We start from the raw sequence: 12,606 nt of genomic DNA, 5'->3' as shown, positions 1-12,606 counted from the left end.
ATGTAAATCATATAAATAAATCTTATAAATAAACTTATCTAGTCTATCAGTGGATTAACCATGATATTTATTGTATTACTGTGTTTCAGATTCATAATTTATTTGATATCATGTATTTATTATCTCTTATAATTTACCTTTTTCTATTGGAAACTGAAGACAGTCATCTGCAGTATAAAAATACAATAGATAAATAAATAATAAATAAATACAAATAAAAAGGAACTGCACCATGCTGGAACCAGAATTACATAGCCAGTATCTATGCTAAGTACATCTTTTCTGTGGTGTAATAATTTCCAGGCACCTAATAATTTTTCTGTTAATTATCTGAGAAAGTTTAGTTTTTTAAAAAAATCTATGCAGCACATAGATCATACTTCTATTTTTCATCATGCCATATAATAAATTATGTTTAAACATGTATAGAATAACAGATATATTTATTGTGTTCCGTTGTACACAAGCTTTGCAACTTTCATACCTGCATATGATATCGTAAGACATGTAGAAAAATGGTGGAGTCTATATTGCAACAGGTGACACAGCTTTTGTAATTTACTTCCCACCCCCTCTTGGATGCTATTATATTAATTTTCTGATAAAAAGTAATCACCTGTTAATTTAACAGAGGAGGCAAAAAAGCAACGTTCGTATACTTCTGTCCAGTTATATTAAAAATGATAATGGAATGGAATGTGTGGGTGACTATGGGGAATGAGGGGAAAAGATGGTGCCTAGGAAACAATCAGACAAGAGAACCAGGAGTACCCAGTGGCTTTATAGTCAGAGAAAGAAACTTAGGAAAAACCTGCCCTGTAACCTCACCACGATTGGGCTGCTTTGTAACTGATTCGCAGTTATAATATTCTCAGCATCCCGTGGCCACATTGTTATCATTTGTGACTTTCAGTGCCAACTTCCAGAAACCAAAATCAGTGGGGAAGCCAGCAGGAGGTTGCAAATGACAGTCATGTGACATCGTACCTAATCACCACAAAAGATTCACCTAACAACTGCAGCTTCCAAAACTGCTGCTGTAAATTGGCACAGTCATGCTTTACAGCTGCTTTGCTTAGTCCCAGTGTCAATTATTGTAATTAACTGAGGACTACCTATATAAACAAGAAGTGTACAAGCTACACATTCATTTAGCTGTTATGCCTCATTTATCTTGGAAATGATAGCTTTTCATTGGGATAGATTTTGGTTATTGGGGGGTGACTAAAAGAATCTTATTGAGAAATTATACATATTATTTCAGATGTTAAGGAATGGTTATCATAAATGGTGATCTATTTGGAATATTTTCTACTAATCTAAGGATGTAGCAATAAGTGTTACTATGGCAGAGATATTTTCATACTTTACAATAATATTTTGCATTTATTATATTATGCTCTATTTATCACTCTTGATAAGTATAATATATAAGGGTTCCACCTCTTTTCTATTTCTTTGTTGGAGATTCGGGTTTTTTTTCTTTTTGTTTCGTTTTACTTTTTTTAGTTTAAGAATTGTTTTGTTTTTGGATAAAAAGTCTGGTGGAATATGCAGAAGATTTTTAAACGGAGGATAAAGTTTTGTCCGCAATTTTTTTTGTTGGGAATAATTGTTGACGCTACAGTTGTGGACTCTAAGTTGATGTTGAATTTAGTTACGGCAGCAAGACTTTTGATAGGTCAATATTGGAAGAAAGAGGAACTGCCGACTATACAAGAGTGGATTTTAAAGGTTTCCGACTTGGCAGAGATGGCGAAGATTTCGGCCTATTTGAAAGATTACTCGCAAGAACATTATATTATGGAATGGAGAAAATGGATTGAGTTTATCCAGAATAAGTATAGGGTCAAGAAGTTTTATCTAGCATTTGAATAAGTCTTCTTTCGTTTTCTTTTTTCTTTTTTTATTTTGTCTTCTATATATATTTAATAATGCTAAGTTTTGTTTGATCCTATATAAGTTAGAGAGTGATGGATTTTAGAATTTATAGTTGTTAGTATATGGTTGTTTATGATTGCTTTTTTATATATATACACCTTGTATTTAGCTCTGGGAAGTCCGGGGGGGGAGGGGGGTTGGGGGGAGGAGGGGGGGGAGGAGGGAGGGGGGGAGGGGGGGGAAGGGGGGAGGTAGGGAGGGGAGGAGGGAGGGGGAAGGGGGTTTTTTAAAGGAAAACTGTATTTTTAAAACTTTTCAATAAAAAAAAAAAAAGAATTGTTTTGTTGGACTTCCGGATGGCAAGGCGTCACCGGAGGCAGCCATTCTTAGGCTGTCAGCCCCGCGGCTCCGTAGAGCCGCCGAAAACAGCGCCGATCAGCTGTTTTGACGGCTCGGAAGCCCCTTCCTCAGAAGAGGAGGGGGTGAGCGCCCAGGTAGGGGTAGAGCTCTCTGGGGCCGCCAGAACTTAAAGTTTTGGCGGCTGAAGGATTGAGCCCCCCCGAAGCCTGGGTATGCTCCGGACTGCGAGGCGCTTCTGCTCCGGACTTTTTGGAGCAGAACAGGGCGTCTGCAACCATCCCTGCTAGCAAGAAAGAACTTTGGAGAACTAGGATGTAGGCAGAGCGATACAGGAGATTCAGGTGAAAGTGGACTTTTGATCTTTAACTCAATGGATTTTGCTGAGCTTGAAAGTGAAAGTGTGTAGCAGACAATAGTGGGTGAAAATGGCGGCTACATCTTTTAAAGTTTCTAGAAGTGCCGGGGCTTCTCCGGTGCAGCAGTCTTCATTGCAAGCTTTATTGCCCCCTGCATCCGTACCTGCACCAGCCCTTACAGTTAAAGATTTGCAGAATGTGATGCAAGAGATTATGGAAAAGCAATTGCAACAATTAGCTGAGATAATGGATGAAAAGCTGGATGAGAAGTTAACAGAAAAACTAGCTGAGGTTATGGATGAAAAGATCACAGAGAAACTAACAGAAATAAGGGCAGACTTCTTATCTGCATTTCAAGGCATGGCTATATTTATTGAGCGTTTGGATGAAAGAGTGGAAGATCTCAGTCAAAATAATACTAGATTAGAAGTAAAAATGACAGAAACCGAAAATGTGGTGGAGAAAATTGATTGTGATTTGACCTTGGTACAGTATCATCAGAAGGAGTTTGCCGTGAGAATCAGAGGCTTAAAAGAAGATCCTAAAGAAAATTTGAAGAAAATAGTTTCTGAGGCTCTGGAAGGTGTGCTGGGGCGATCAGCAGATGAAATAATGGAAGATATATATAAAATTTTCTGTGTCAATTCGTGGATTGCAAGACAAAGGAAGTTACCCAGAGATGTGGTGGTTTATTTTACAAAGAGAGCGATTAGAAATGAGGTTATTCAAGCCTCCTACAATACTGAATTTGCAATTGCTGAGCAAGAAGTCTTGATTTTAAAAGAGATCCGTCCAAGAATTTTAAGTAGAAGGAAGGAATTTGCTTTTTTGGCACAAGAATTAAAACGACGTGATAGCAAGTTCAGATGGGAGATACCAGTGGGTATGGTGGTGACCTATGAAGGTATGAGGCATCGTCTTACTACGGCGATTCAGGCACGTGATTTTTATAGTAATGTTTTAAAAGCAGCCCCCATACCACTTTTGGAATCTACAAAGAAGAAAAGTGAGGGAGAGTCTCAACGACACAGAGAGAATTTACAAGGTGCTGAAGGAACAATGCAGACAGATGAGAAAGTTACAGGAGTGGATCAAATTTCAGTATCATTGGAGGAGGCCAGAAATTGGAGGAGGCTTGCTGCTTCTAGACGAATGAGACGACCCTGAAGATTTAGTTGTAGAACTGAAGGAGATAATAATGTAATAAGGATCATATAAGGCGGTTTTAGAAGAGTAAATGGGAATTGAAATTGTTAAAAGGGTTAAATATTTGGGGATATATTTTTCACCCTCAAATGTAGAGTTATATAAAATAATTATGTTTTGTAATATTTTATGTTGTTTTAATTTTAAAATAATTATGAAAACTTAATTGGGAAGAATTGTAGTAGTGCTTACTGAAATTTTGAAGGTCATGATTTGTTATTTGGTTGGTATGTATATCTATTGTGTGATAAGAAGGTGGATAATGTGTTTAAGGTATATATTTTAATTCATGCTCTGTTGCGAGTTTGGGAAACAGTGTAGATGCAAGTTAACTTGTAAGCTACTTTTATGGGCAATAATGAAACACGTAATAGAAAATATAAAAATGATGTGATTACATATAAGAAAATTTTAAGTTTGGAAAGGAATGTATGGTACTTGAAGCTGTATAATATCTTAAGAGAAGGAAAGATTGTATAAACTTCATTTTAGTATGGAAAATTACAGACCAGGTGGAAAGAAGATTAGAAAATTGGTTTTTTAATGATTGATGTAAATTTGTTTTGTCTGTAATTGTTCTTATTGGGTATTTTTATTGACACTACTGTTATGGATATCAAGTGGATGTTGAATTTAATTACGGCAGTAAGACTTTTAGTAGGGCAATATTGGAAGAAGGAAGAACTGCCGATTATAGAAGAATGGACTGTAAAAGTTCCCAACTTGGAGGATATGGCAAAGATTTTAGTGTACTTGAAAGACTATTTGCAACAGAGAAATACTGTGGAGTAAATATGGGACTAAAAAGTATTATCCAGCATTTGAATAATTATTGATGTGATATTTATACTGTTTGGAGTGAATTTATAAGAGTTAAAGTGCGATAGTTTTAATAGTTTATGATTGTTTGCATAAGGTAGATTATGATTGTTTGTATTCTTATACCCTGTACTTAGCTCTGGGAAGTCGGGGAGGGGGGAGGGGGGAGGGAGGGGTTGGGGAGGGTTGGGGAGTGGGAAGGGGGTGGGGTGGGGTTGTGTTTTGTTTGTTAAAAATAAAATGTAAAACTTTTTAATAAAAAAAAGAATTGTTTTGTTAACTATGTGTGATAAAAATGGAAAATAAATTAATTAGGAATTGCAAAAGAGGTATTAGGAATGTAGGATATAAAATAAATCCACAATGTTATAAATTGGTACTTAATAGAAAGATTGTAATTATAGATCTATAAATTTATAGACTTATAAGTGCTAAATACTTTGGAGGCTAGATCTATGCATTAATTATGATCCTCTTTGTGTCAGCAGAATATTGCATTCTGCATTATTTCAGTTTTCAGATCTCTTCTTCCCATGCCCATCTCTTATCTATAAACATAGTCATTTCAGTCCTGGTATCAGCAAAAGTCCATTAAGGGTTACCAGAAATAACATATCTTATTTTAACCTTGATCAAATAAACCAACTTTATATTTCTTCCTTTTACTTCTAACAATCTTAGTCTTTATTTTATTCAAATAATATTGTTATAGCACCATTGTAACTTCAAACAGTTACTGAACAAGTGGTGAGCAAATGGGTACTACCCGTTTTCTCAAGTCATGTGGTTGGTAATATTTCATACAGCTGAAGGATATATTTGTAGCACATATCTATATAATAATATGGCGCATTGATGACAGGTGCCATATTCCTACTTCTGCAAGTTCAAAAACAACTTTTTCTATCCGAAACTAAAATGCTGGATGATTTTAATACTTGATGAGCATTTATCTATCCCCTGTTCATATTGATGTTCAGTTAAGAACAGCTGAAGAATAGTTTCAGATTTCATTTTTGTATCAGTAATTCCCTATAATTAATTAGTATTCTAAGAAAAATACTTTTTTATCCAGTAGTCTAAGGGATAGATCCAGTTTTTTCAGATCACCTAACTGAAAAAAAATCTCCATTAATCCTGAGACAATTTTTTAAAATGGAATTAAACAATATAAGGGATACTTCAAACCAAAGGCATCCAGTTTCTTTGAATATGCTGGTTCTTCGAATAGTGAACAAGTAGGGCCTAATCTTATATTCCTTTGCATCTGGTTTTCAGAGACATATATTAGATTTAATTTTGTTTTCGTCTATGCTGTACTTTTGTATTTATCTCTCTTGCCCTTCACTAGGCTCTTTGTTTTTAATAATCTATTTAAAAAGAAAATGGGCATACTCTAGGGCAAAACACAAGCTTCTAACACAGACCTGCACAACCTGTAGAGGGGAAAGGGACATATTGATAAATTAAAAATAATCACAGCCACAAAGGAGTACCTGGCATGCCAAAGCTCTTAGTTAGCCTTCTGTAAATGGGTATTTTGTGATTAGCTGCTGTATGTCCACTATGTCAGTCATTTAGGAAAAAGGCAAATATCCCATGGCAGTCACGTACTGAGTGTGTCACAACATGTTTTTCAAATTGCAAATGTCATTGGCCCAAAAAGGATTCTCTGAGTACTTATAACAAACAAAAACTGAATTCCTTTCTCTCAGCTCCTTGCTATGTAGCCTCTGTCAATGTCTGAGAATTTTCTGAACTGTTTATTTTAGTCATGTGAAAAATTAGTACACCCCATTGAATTTAACTTTTTCAGCACATTTTAATACCCATATATTTTGATCTTCATTTCAACAATATTAATAGATAAAGGGGATATTATATGTTGTACCCTATAGCCCACTTGTCCCCAAATATCCAGGAACTCCAACATCTATCAGGGTCCTTGCTGATCCAGGCAATAGCCAACCCAATATAGTTTCCTGTAAATTGTTTATGGGAGAGATACTTTTTGTCTGGCTCCTCTATGAACCCTGACAAATATGGTTGAACCATAGCTGTTATCCTCTGCATAGTATGTAAGCTCCACAATCACATCAGGGTTGTGCCTCACTGGGATAGCATGTGTGAATAATTTATTTTAGATTCACAGTTTAAGATGGCAGAAATTGAATAATTCAAGTTTTAACCAAGGATCTAAGAATTATTCAGCTAGCATCTAAGAATATAAGCAGTTTGAAACAGGGTGTTTTCTTTGTAATATTAGGGAGTTTCGGTCTGATACATTCAATGTATCCAGATAACAAGGAAGTCCTAGTATTGCTCTGAGGACTCCAATTATGATTGGTTTAACAACGGATTTCTTTTTTCCATAAGCATTCAATTTTATTTATTTATTTATTTATTTATTTATTTATTTATTTATTTAATTAATTAAATTTATATACCGCCCTATTTTGATCTGCATGTCCCTATATTCATAATTTTTTCCAACTGTTTTTCCTTAATCCTATCATTATCTTATTTAGCAACATCAGTGACCCAGGCTCTCTTCTTTTCAATAACTGTTATTATTATTCACACCTCACTTACCTAAATCCTACTTAACTAGGCTTGTGGAACTATTTAGACCTAGAAGAACTTAAATAACTGATGTGCCCCAAGACCCTAAAAGTCTTTGTTTTATGTATTTGTTCCAATGGTATTTATTTTCTTTTTCTTCTGGCTCTTAACCACTTAGTTCCTTCTTATCTATTTCTGAAAGCATCATTTGACAAGTGACTTGGTTTTGTCCTCTCTGTATAGGTGTTCATCTCATTTTTAAGTTACAGCCACAACTGTCACCTTCAACCTAGTGTCATACATTCATTTCATACCTGCTATGTAAATATATATATATACCAGTACTATTTGCAATCTATAAATTTCCTTCAAGAGATAAACAACAAATTCAAAGTGGGAGCGAATTTAATTTGGGAAAGTGGGACAAAACGAGAGATTTATCCTAATGCTAGAATTCCCACACACACAGGGCTTCTTTAATTTGTAACGAATCTAGTTTGATCATTCATTTGTGGCAAATGAATTCTTATCTGAATTTATTCATTACTTTAAAATTCAGTTTTTCTCATTAATTTTTTTGTTCTTCATATAATTTCTATATATTATATAGGCATATTTTATTGTTAATAAATTTCCATTATTGTCCCTAAAGTGGGTCATATATTTGTCAATAATTAATTAGACCAAGCAATGTTGGTCCAGTTCTTAGAATTCTGACATGGTATTCTTATATGTCCAAAGGTGGAATAATGAGGAAGCTTGCTGAAAAAAAAACAGAAAAAGAAAAAGAAAAAATGTTTTTGTTCTTCATTATAAAACAGAATCTAAATAACATGGTTTTCTCCACCTGATGAATGCAGAAAAAGTGAAAGAAATGGGAGTGGAAATATTGCTATGTGGGAAGAAAATGGTTTAGGATTGGGACCAGAATTATCCAATCATCCACCTTACTGCATTCTCATTAAAGCCTGCCTGAATGATGTGAAATTTAAGATATGGGACCAAGGTGTATAGGATAATAGCTAAAAATGGGCCATGAGACCCATATATTAAATTTTAGCTGCTATGTTATCAACAAATGTTTTCAGCTAGTAGTTTTCTTCTTGATTATGATTTGTGGTAGCTGGTACATTTTTCCAATTACCTGAATTTCAGACTTCCTTTCCTTTAAAAATGTTCTAGGAAACCTGGAAGAAAAAGAGAATTAACCTATACATTAGACCATCTGATCCTACACAAAATTAGGTGTTTTCTTTTTCTTTCTCCATCTAGTAACAATTCTAATGATCAATAATAGATGGTCATGAAAGCCAGGGCAAAAGTACCTGAATATAGGAGTAAAATTAAGCTTCTACAAATATTTACATTTACATAGGAAGGAATTTCCCAACTTAAAATTCCTCTTCTTCCTCCTGCCTAATCTTATGTAATTCTCTAATTTTATTTCTCTTCACATTAGCTCATACTATAAGAGTCATCCATGTATTTTGTAAGGAATTGTTCATTTCTTTGAAAACCAGGGGTTCAACTTTAAGATTATAATTGTATACTTTGTTCAGATACATTTATATTACATACAAGTTTCATTTTAAATTAGGTTTTCCTTTTTCTAAAAAATAGAGCATCGTATAATTGAAATTTGGCTACCATTTTAATCTCAAAAGATTGCCTCAGTATACAAATGCCTTCCAATTAGAAGGAGATCTCTTATATCATGAATCAACAAAAAAGGACAGAAAATATAAATCTTCCATGAAAAGAAAATACTTAATCATCTGCATTTTGAAAGACCATATGAGCCAATCCTTTCTAATAATTTTCTGAACTGTTCAGCATATTTCAATTTCCAGGAGAAATCTAAAGGAACAGGCAAAAGTAATAATATAATATTTAATATTTATAGATGCAAAACTGTTGTGGTCAGTGACTGAAAGATACCATTTTTGATACAGAACAATTTTCAGACATTGTGGCAGAATATATGGGCATAAGCTAATTTTAATGAGATAAGTATATAATGATTTTAAGCCCAAATTAATTGACATTCAAATCCCATGTTGTACTGATTTTAGGAAAGAGATGGTGAAATTTTATTTAGCTTTATATTTTATTTTTCTAGTTTTCATTCAGTCTACTGTTTAATCTTTGATTACAGGCTACTAAAGAAGTAATAGAACGTGAGGCCCCAGGAATGGCCTTGGCAATGCTGATGGGATCACTTAATGTTACACCTTTGGGCATGCTCTCTAGGTAAGAATGCTAACAAAAATATCAAAAGTTTTTCTCTAGAAAACCTAAGGTAGTGGAATGAACAAAAGTAATTCATCATCCCTTTCTCATTTTGATATCCAAATGGCTTTTATTATTATTATTATTATTATTATTATTATTATTATTATTATTATTATTATGGTTTTTTATTTGCTTGCTTTATTTTTTTATTGTGGGGTATTTTTGACAGATGGAATTCAGGAAGAAAAGACATTGAATCTCTCTTGCAAAATTTTCACATAGTAACAATGTGTATACTGTAAGTTACGTTGCACTTTCAACTATTTTGCATATTTTGCTTCAGTACACTACACAACAATATTTTAAAGTAGATTGTGGAGAATATTGAAAACCACATGACTTAACCCAGGGCCCCAATTCTTTACTCACCAAGGAGCAAAATCAGTGAACTCAGTGAGGCATACTAAGCGGTCACTTTGCAGAATGAGATGGACAGCAATTTAATAAATAAAAATAAATACTAAATGTGCATGCAAAATATTACACTATGAGATATTTTCTTCAAGGATTAAGTTGTAGGATAACCCAGTTTTGTTGGCTACTTATGGTCAACACTGCTAACATCAGATGTTCTTGCTTTGACAACAGATGGAAATTTTTCTCTATTGTGTTTAGAGTTAGTTGATGCTGGGAGGGGGAATGTGGATGAGGGTCCAGCTTGTCCAGCTAGTCATAAAAATAATAACTCAGCTGTGGGAACCCAAGGTCATTGGGCCCAGAGTTGATAGAGTTTTGGCGGGCTGGAGAGCTGGGGAGAAAGCCCACACTTCAAAGTAATTGGGGAATGTGATTTATTACTATTTATTGGAGGAGGGAATTGTGTTTATTACTTTGTATCCAGGGAAGGGAAATTTAGTTTTTGGTTTCAACTATGTAGTGCCAATACTTTGTTTCTCGAATAAAAGATTCTTTAAGGTAAACAATACCTCGAAGTTCTTTTGAAGAGTTTCATCTGTTGGAACCATGACACTTATATTTATAATTATTTCAGATTCCTAAAATTAAATTAGAATAAAATTAGTGCATTTTATTTATGTACTAGATATCCTACTTTTCATATTGGAGAGATATACTACTTTTCATATGTCATCCAGTGAACTTCTGTGGCTGAGGTAGACAAGAATGTGGGCATTCCTGGTGTCAGTCCAACCTTAATCACTATCACGCTACATCTGTAGAAATTATTTTTTCAGATTTTTTTTTCTCTTTAGCACTAATTTCCCTGTTTTCACTAATAGCAAATATTTAAAATAAATTTTGCAAATCTGTTAGGTATATGTCTGTGGCCTAACTGGTTGGGTTGGCAATATATATATGAACTATGATTGTATCATTGTTATAGAACTGTAATGTATCACTTTAACTATGTAATGCATTGTATCATACCTTCTAATGATTGGCCACCGCTGTTTCCTACGGCCATAAGAGGGAGCTAGAGACATAGCTTCTCTCTGTCTCTGTTTCGCTTGCTGTTACTTGCTGTTTATCATGGTTGGTGGGTTTGCTACTGTTTTGCTAAACCTGTAGAACTGTGTTTGACTTATGGACTGGTAAGAAGACTCTGTATCGGATAATCCTTGGACTGATGTTATCTGCTATCTTTTTCATTACTCGTGTATGACCTGGACTGTTTTTTTCCTGGACTGTGCTATTTTCTTATCCCACAAGTAAAACTTTTGTACACACCTCAGTGTATCTGTGTGGTTGCTGTGTAAACTTAACTACTCTCAGTATCCTCTTTTTTGTGCAAGCTCTCTTTCGCTCAAGAGTTGCTCTGCTCATCCTTATCATTGGTTATGGGCCCAGGACATATTGAGAGTTAGTGTGCACAGTACCATATTCAGATAGCTGGGTTTGTGTTATCTGTTCAACTGAAAAATGGCACAAGAACAGTCAACCAGTATCTCCATGATTACCTGGTTAGACAGAACAAACTATGTTTCCTGGTCTACGAAATGTTGCTTACTTCTGCGAAAGGAAGGGCTATGGGCTGTAGTTCATGATCCGCCGGATGTGACTGCTTGGGATCCAGCAGATGATGAAGACGCAAAGAAGATAGAGCTCTTTGCATAATTGGACTAACACTGAATGACCAGCAGCTTGTCTATATTCGTGGTGAGGAGTCTGCTGCTAGGTGTTGGGACACTTTAAGACGTATCTATGTTCGTGATAGTGTGGGTGCACATATACACCTTACATGTAGATTGTTTAGAGCTCGTCTTCTGAAAGGTGGAGATATGTTAGCTCATTTAATGTTAATGAAGAAAACTCTGCAAGAGCTACATGAAAAAGAGCTGATTTTTCAGAGCTGCATCAGGTCTACATTATTCTTTCCTCTCTGGATGAAAGCTATGATGCTTTTGTTTCTTCACTGGAAGTCCTGACCAGAGCTGACCTGACATTGACTGACATAACTGGAAGATTACTGGAAGAGTCCAGAAGAAGGCAAGACAGAGACCAGCTGAGAGAGACACAACCACAAGAAGAAAAACTGTCTACAACTGCCTATACTGTTAGAAAATGTTATTCTTGTGGGGCTAAAGGGCATATTGCTAAATTCTGTAAAAAGGGTAAGAAACAGAATACTGCCAGCAATAGGAGAGCAGGAAAAGATGTTAGTTTAGCCATATCTAGGTCACCAACAACCGTAAACCATGATTTGTGGGTGGTTGATAGTGGGGCCTCTCATTGTATAACCAGGACCAAGGAACGGTTTGTCAATGTGACTAATAGCAAACAGTATGTGTCATTGGCCAACGGATGGAAAATGAAAGCATCTGGAGAAGGTACTGCATACTGTTCATGTATTAATGAGCATTTACCAATGTTATATGTGCCTACACTAAGGTTTAACTTGTTATCCGTTAAGGCATTGTTAAAGGCTGGGTTCGTAGTAACATTTAGGGGAGATAAATGCATTATTGAAAAAGATGGTACTAGAGTTACTGCTAACTTACAGAACGATTTATTTGTTCTCACAGACAACCCAGTAATCACGGCTGATGCAAATTCTATCTATGAGAACAAAAAACCACATGATGAGTGTATTCATCTGCTCCATAGGCGTTTAGGACATGTAAATTTCAAAATGCTACGGAGGACTGTTGAATTGTCTGAAGGGATAAAATTG

The 12,606-nt window shown here is 35.0% G+C and overlaps 1 protein-coding gene across 9 annotated transcripts in view; it reads left to right on the top strand.

The window, feature by feature from the left end:
* Nucleotides 1-12,606, top strand: part of GPHN (gephyrin) — a 245,136-nt gene that overhangs the window by 125,485 nt on the left and 107,045 nt on the right. For all 9 annotated transcript variants that reach the window (XM_083349020.1, XM_083349019.1, XM_083349018.1 and 6 more), the window contains one exon: nt 9,340-9,434. In XM_083349020.1, the coding sequence (XP_083205146.1) occupies nt 9,340-9,434 (95 nt within the window). The remainder of the gene's footprint in view (nt 1-9,339; nt 9,435-12,606) is intronic.

Source organism: Vipera ursinii, assembly GCF_947247035.1.
Source record: "Vipera ursinii genome assembly, chromosome: 1".
NCBI classification, from domain to species: domain Eukaryota; kingdom Metazoa; phylum Chordata; class Lepidosauria; order Squamata; family Viperidae; genus Vipera; species Vipera ursinii.
The sequence above is the reverse complement of the archived record's forward strand: the minus strand, read 5'-3'. Positions and strand labels throughout refer to the sequence as shown.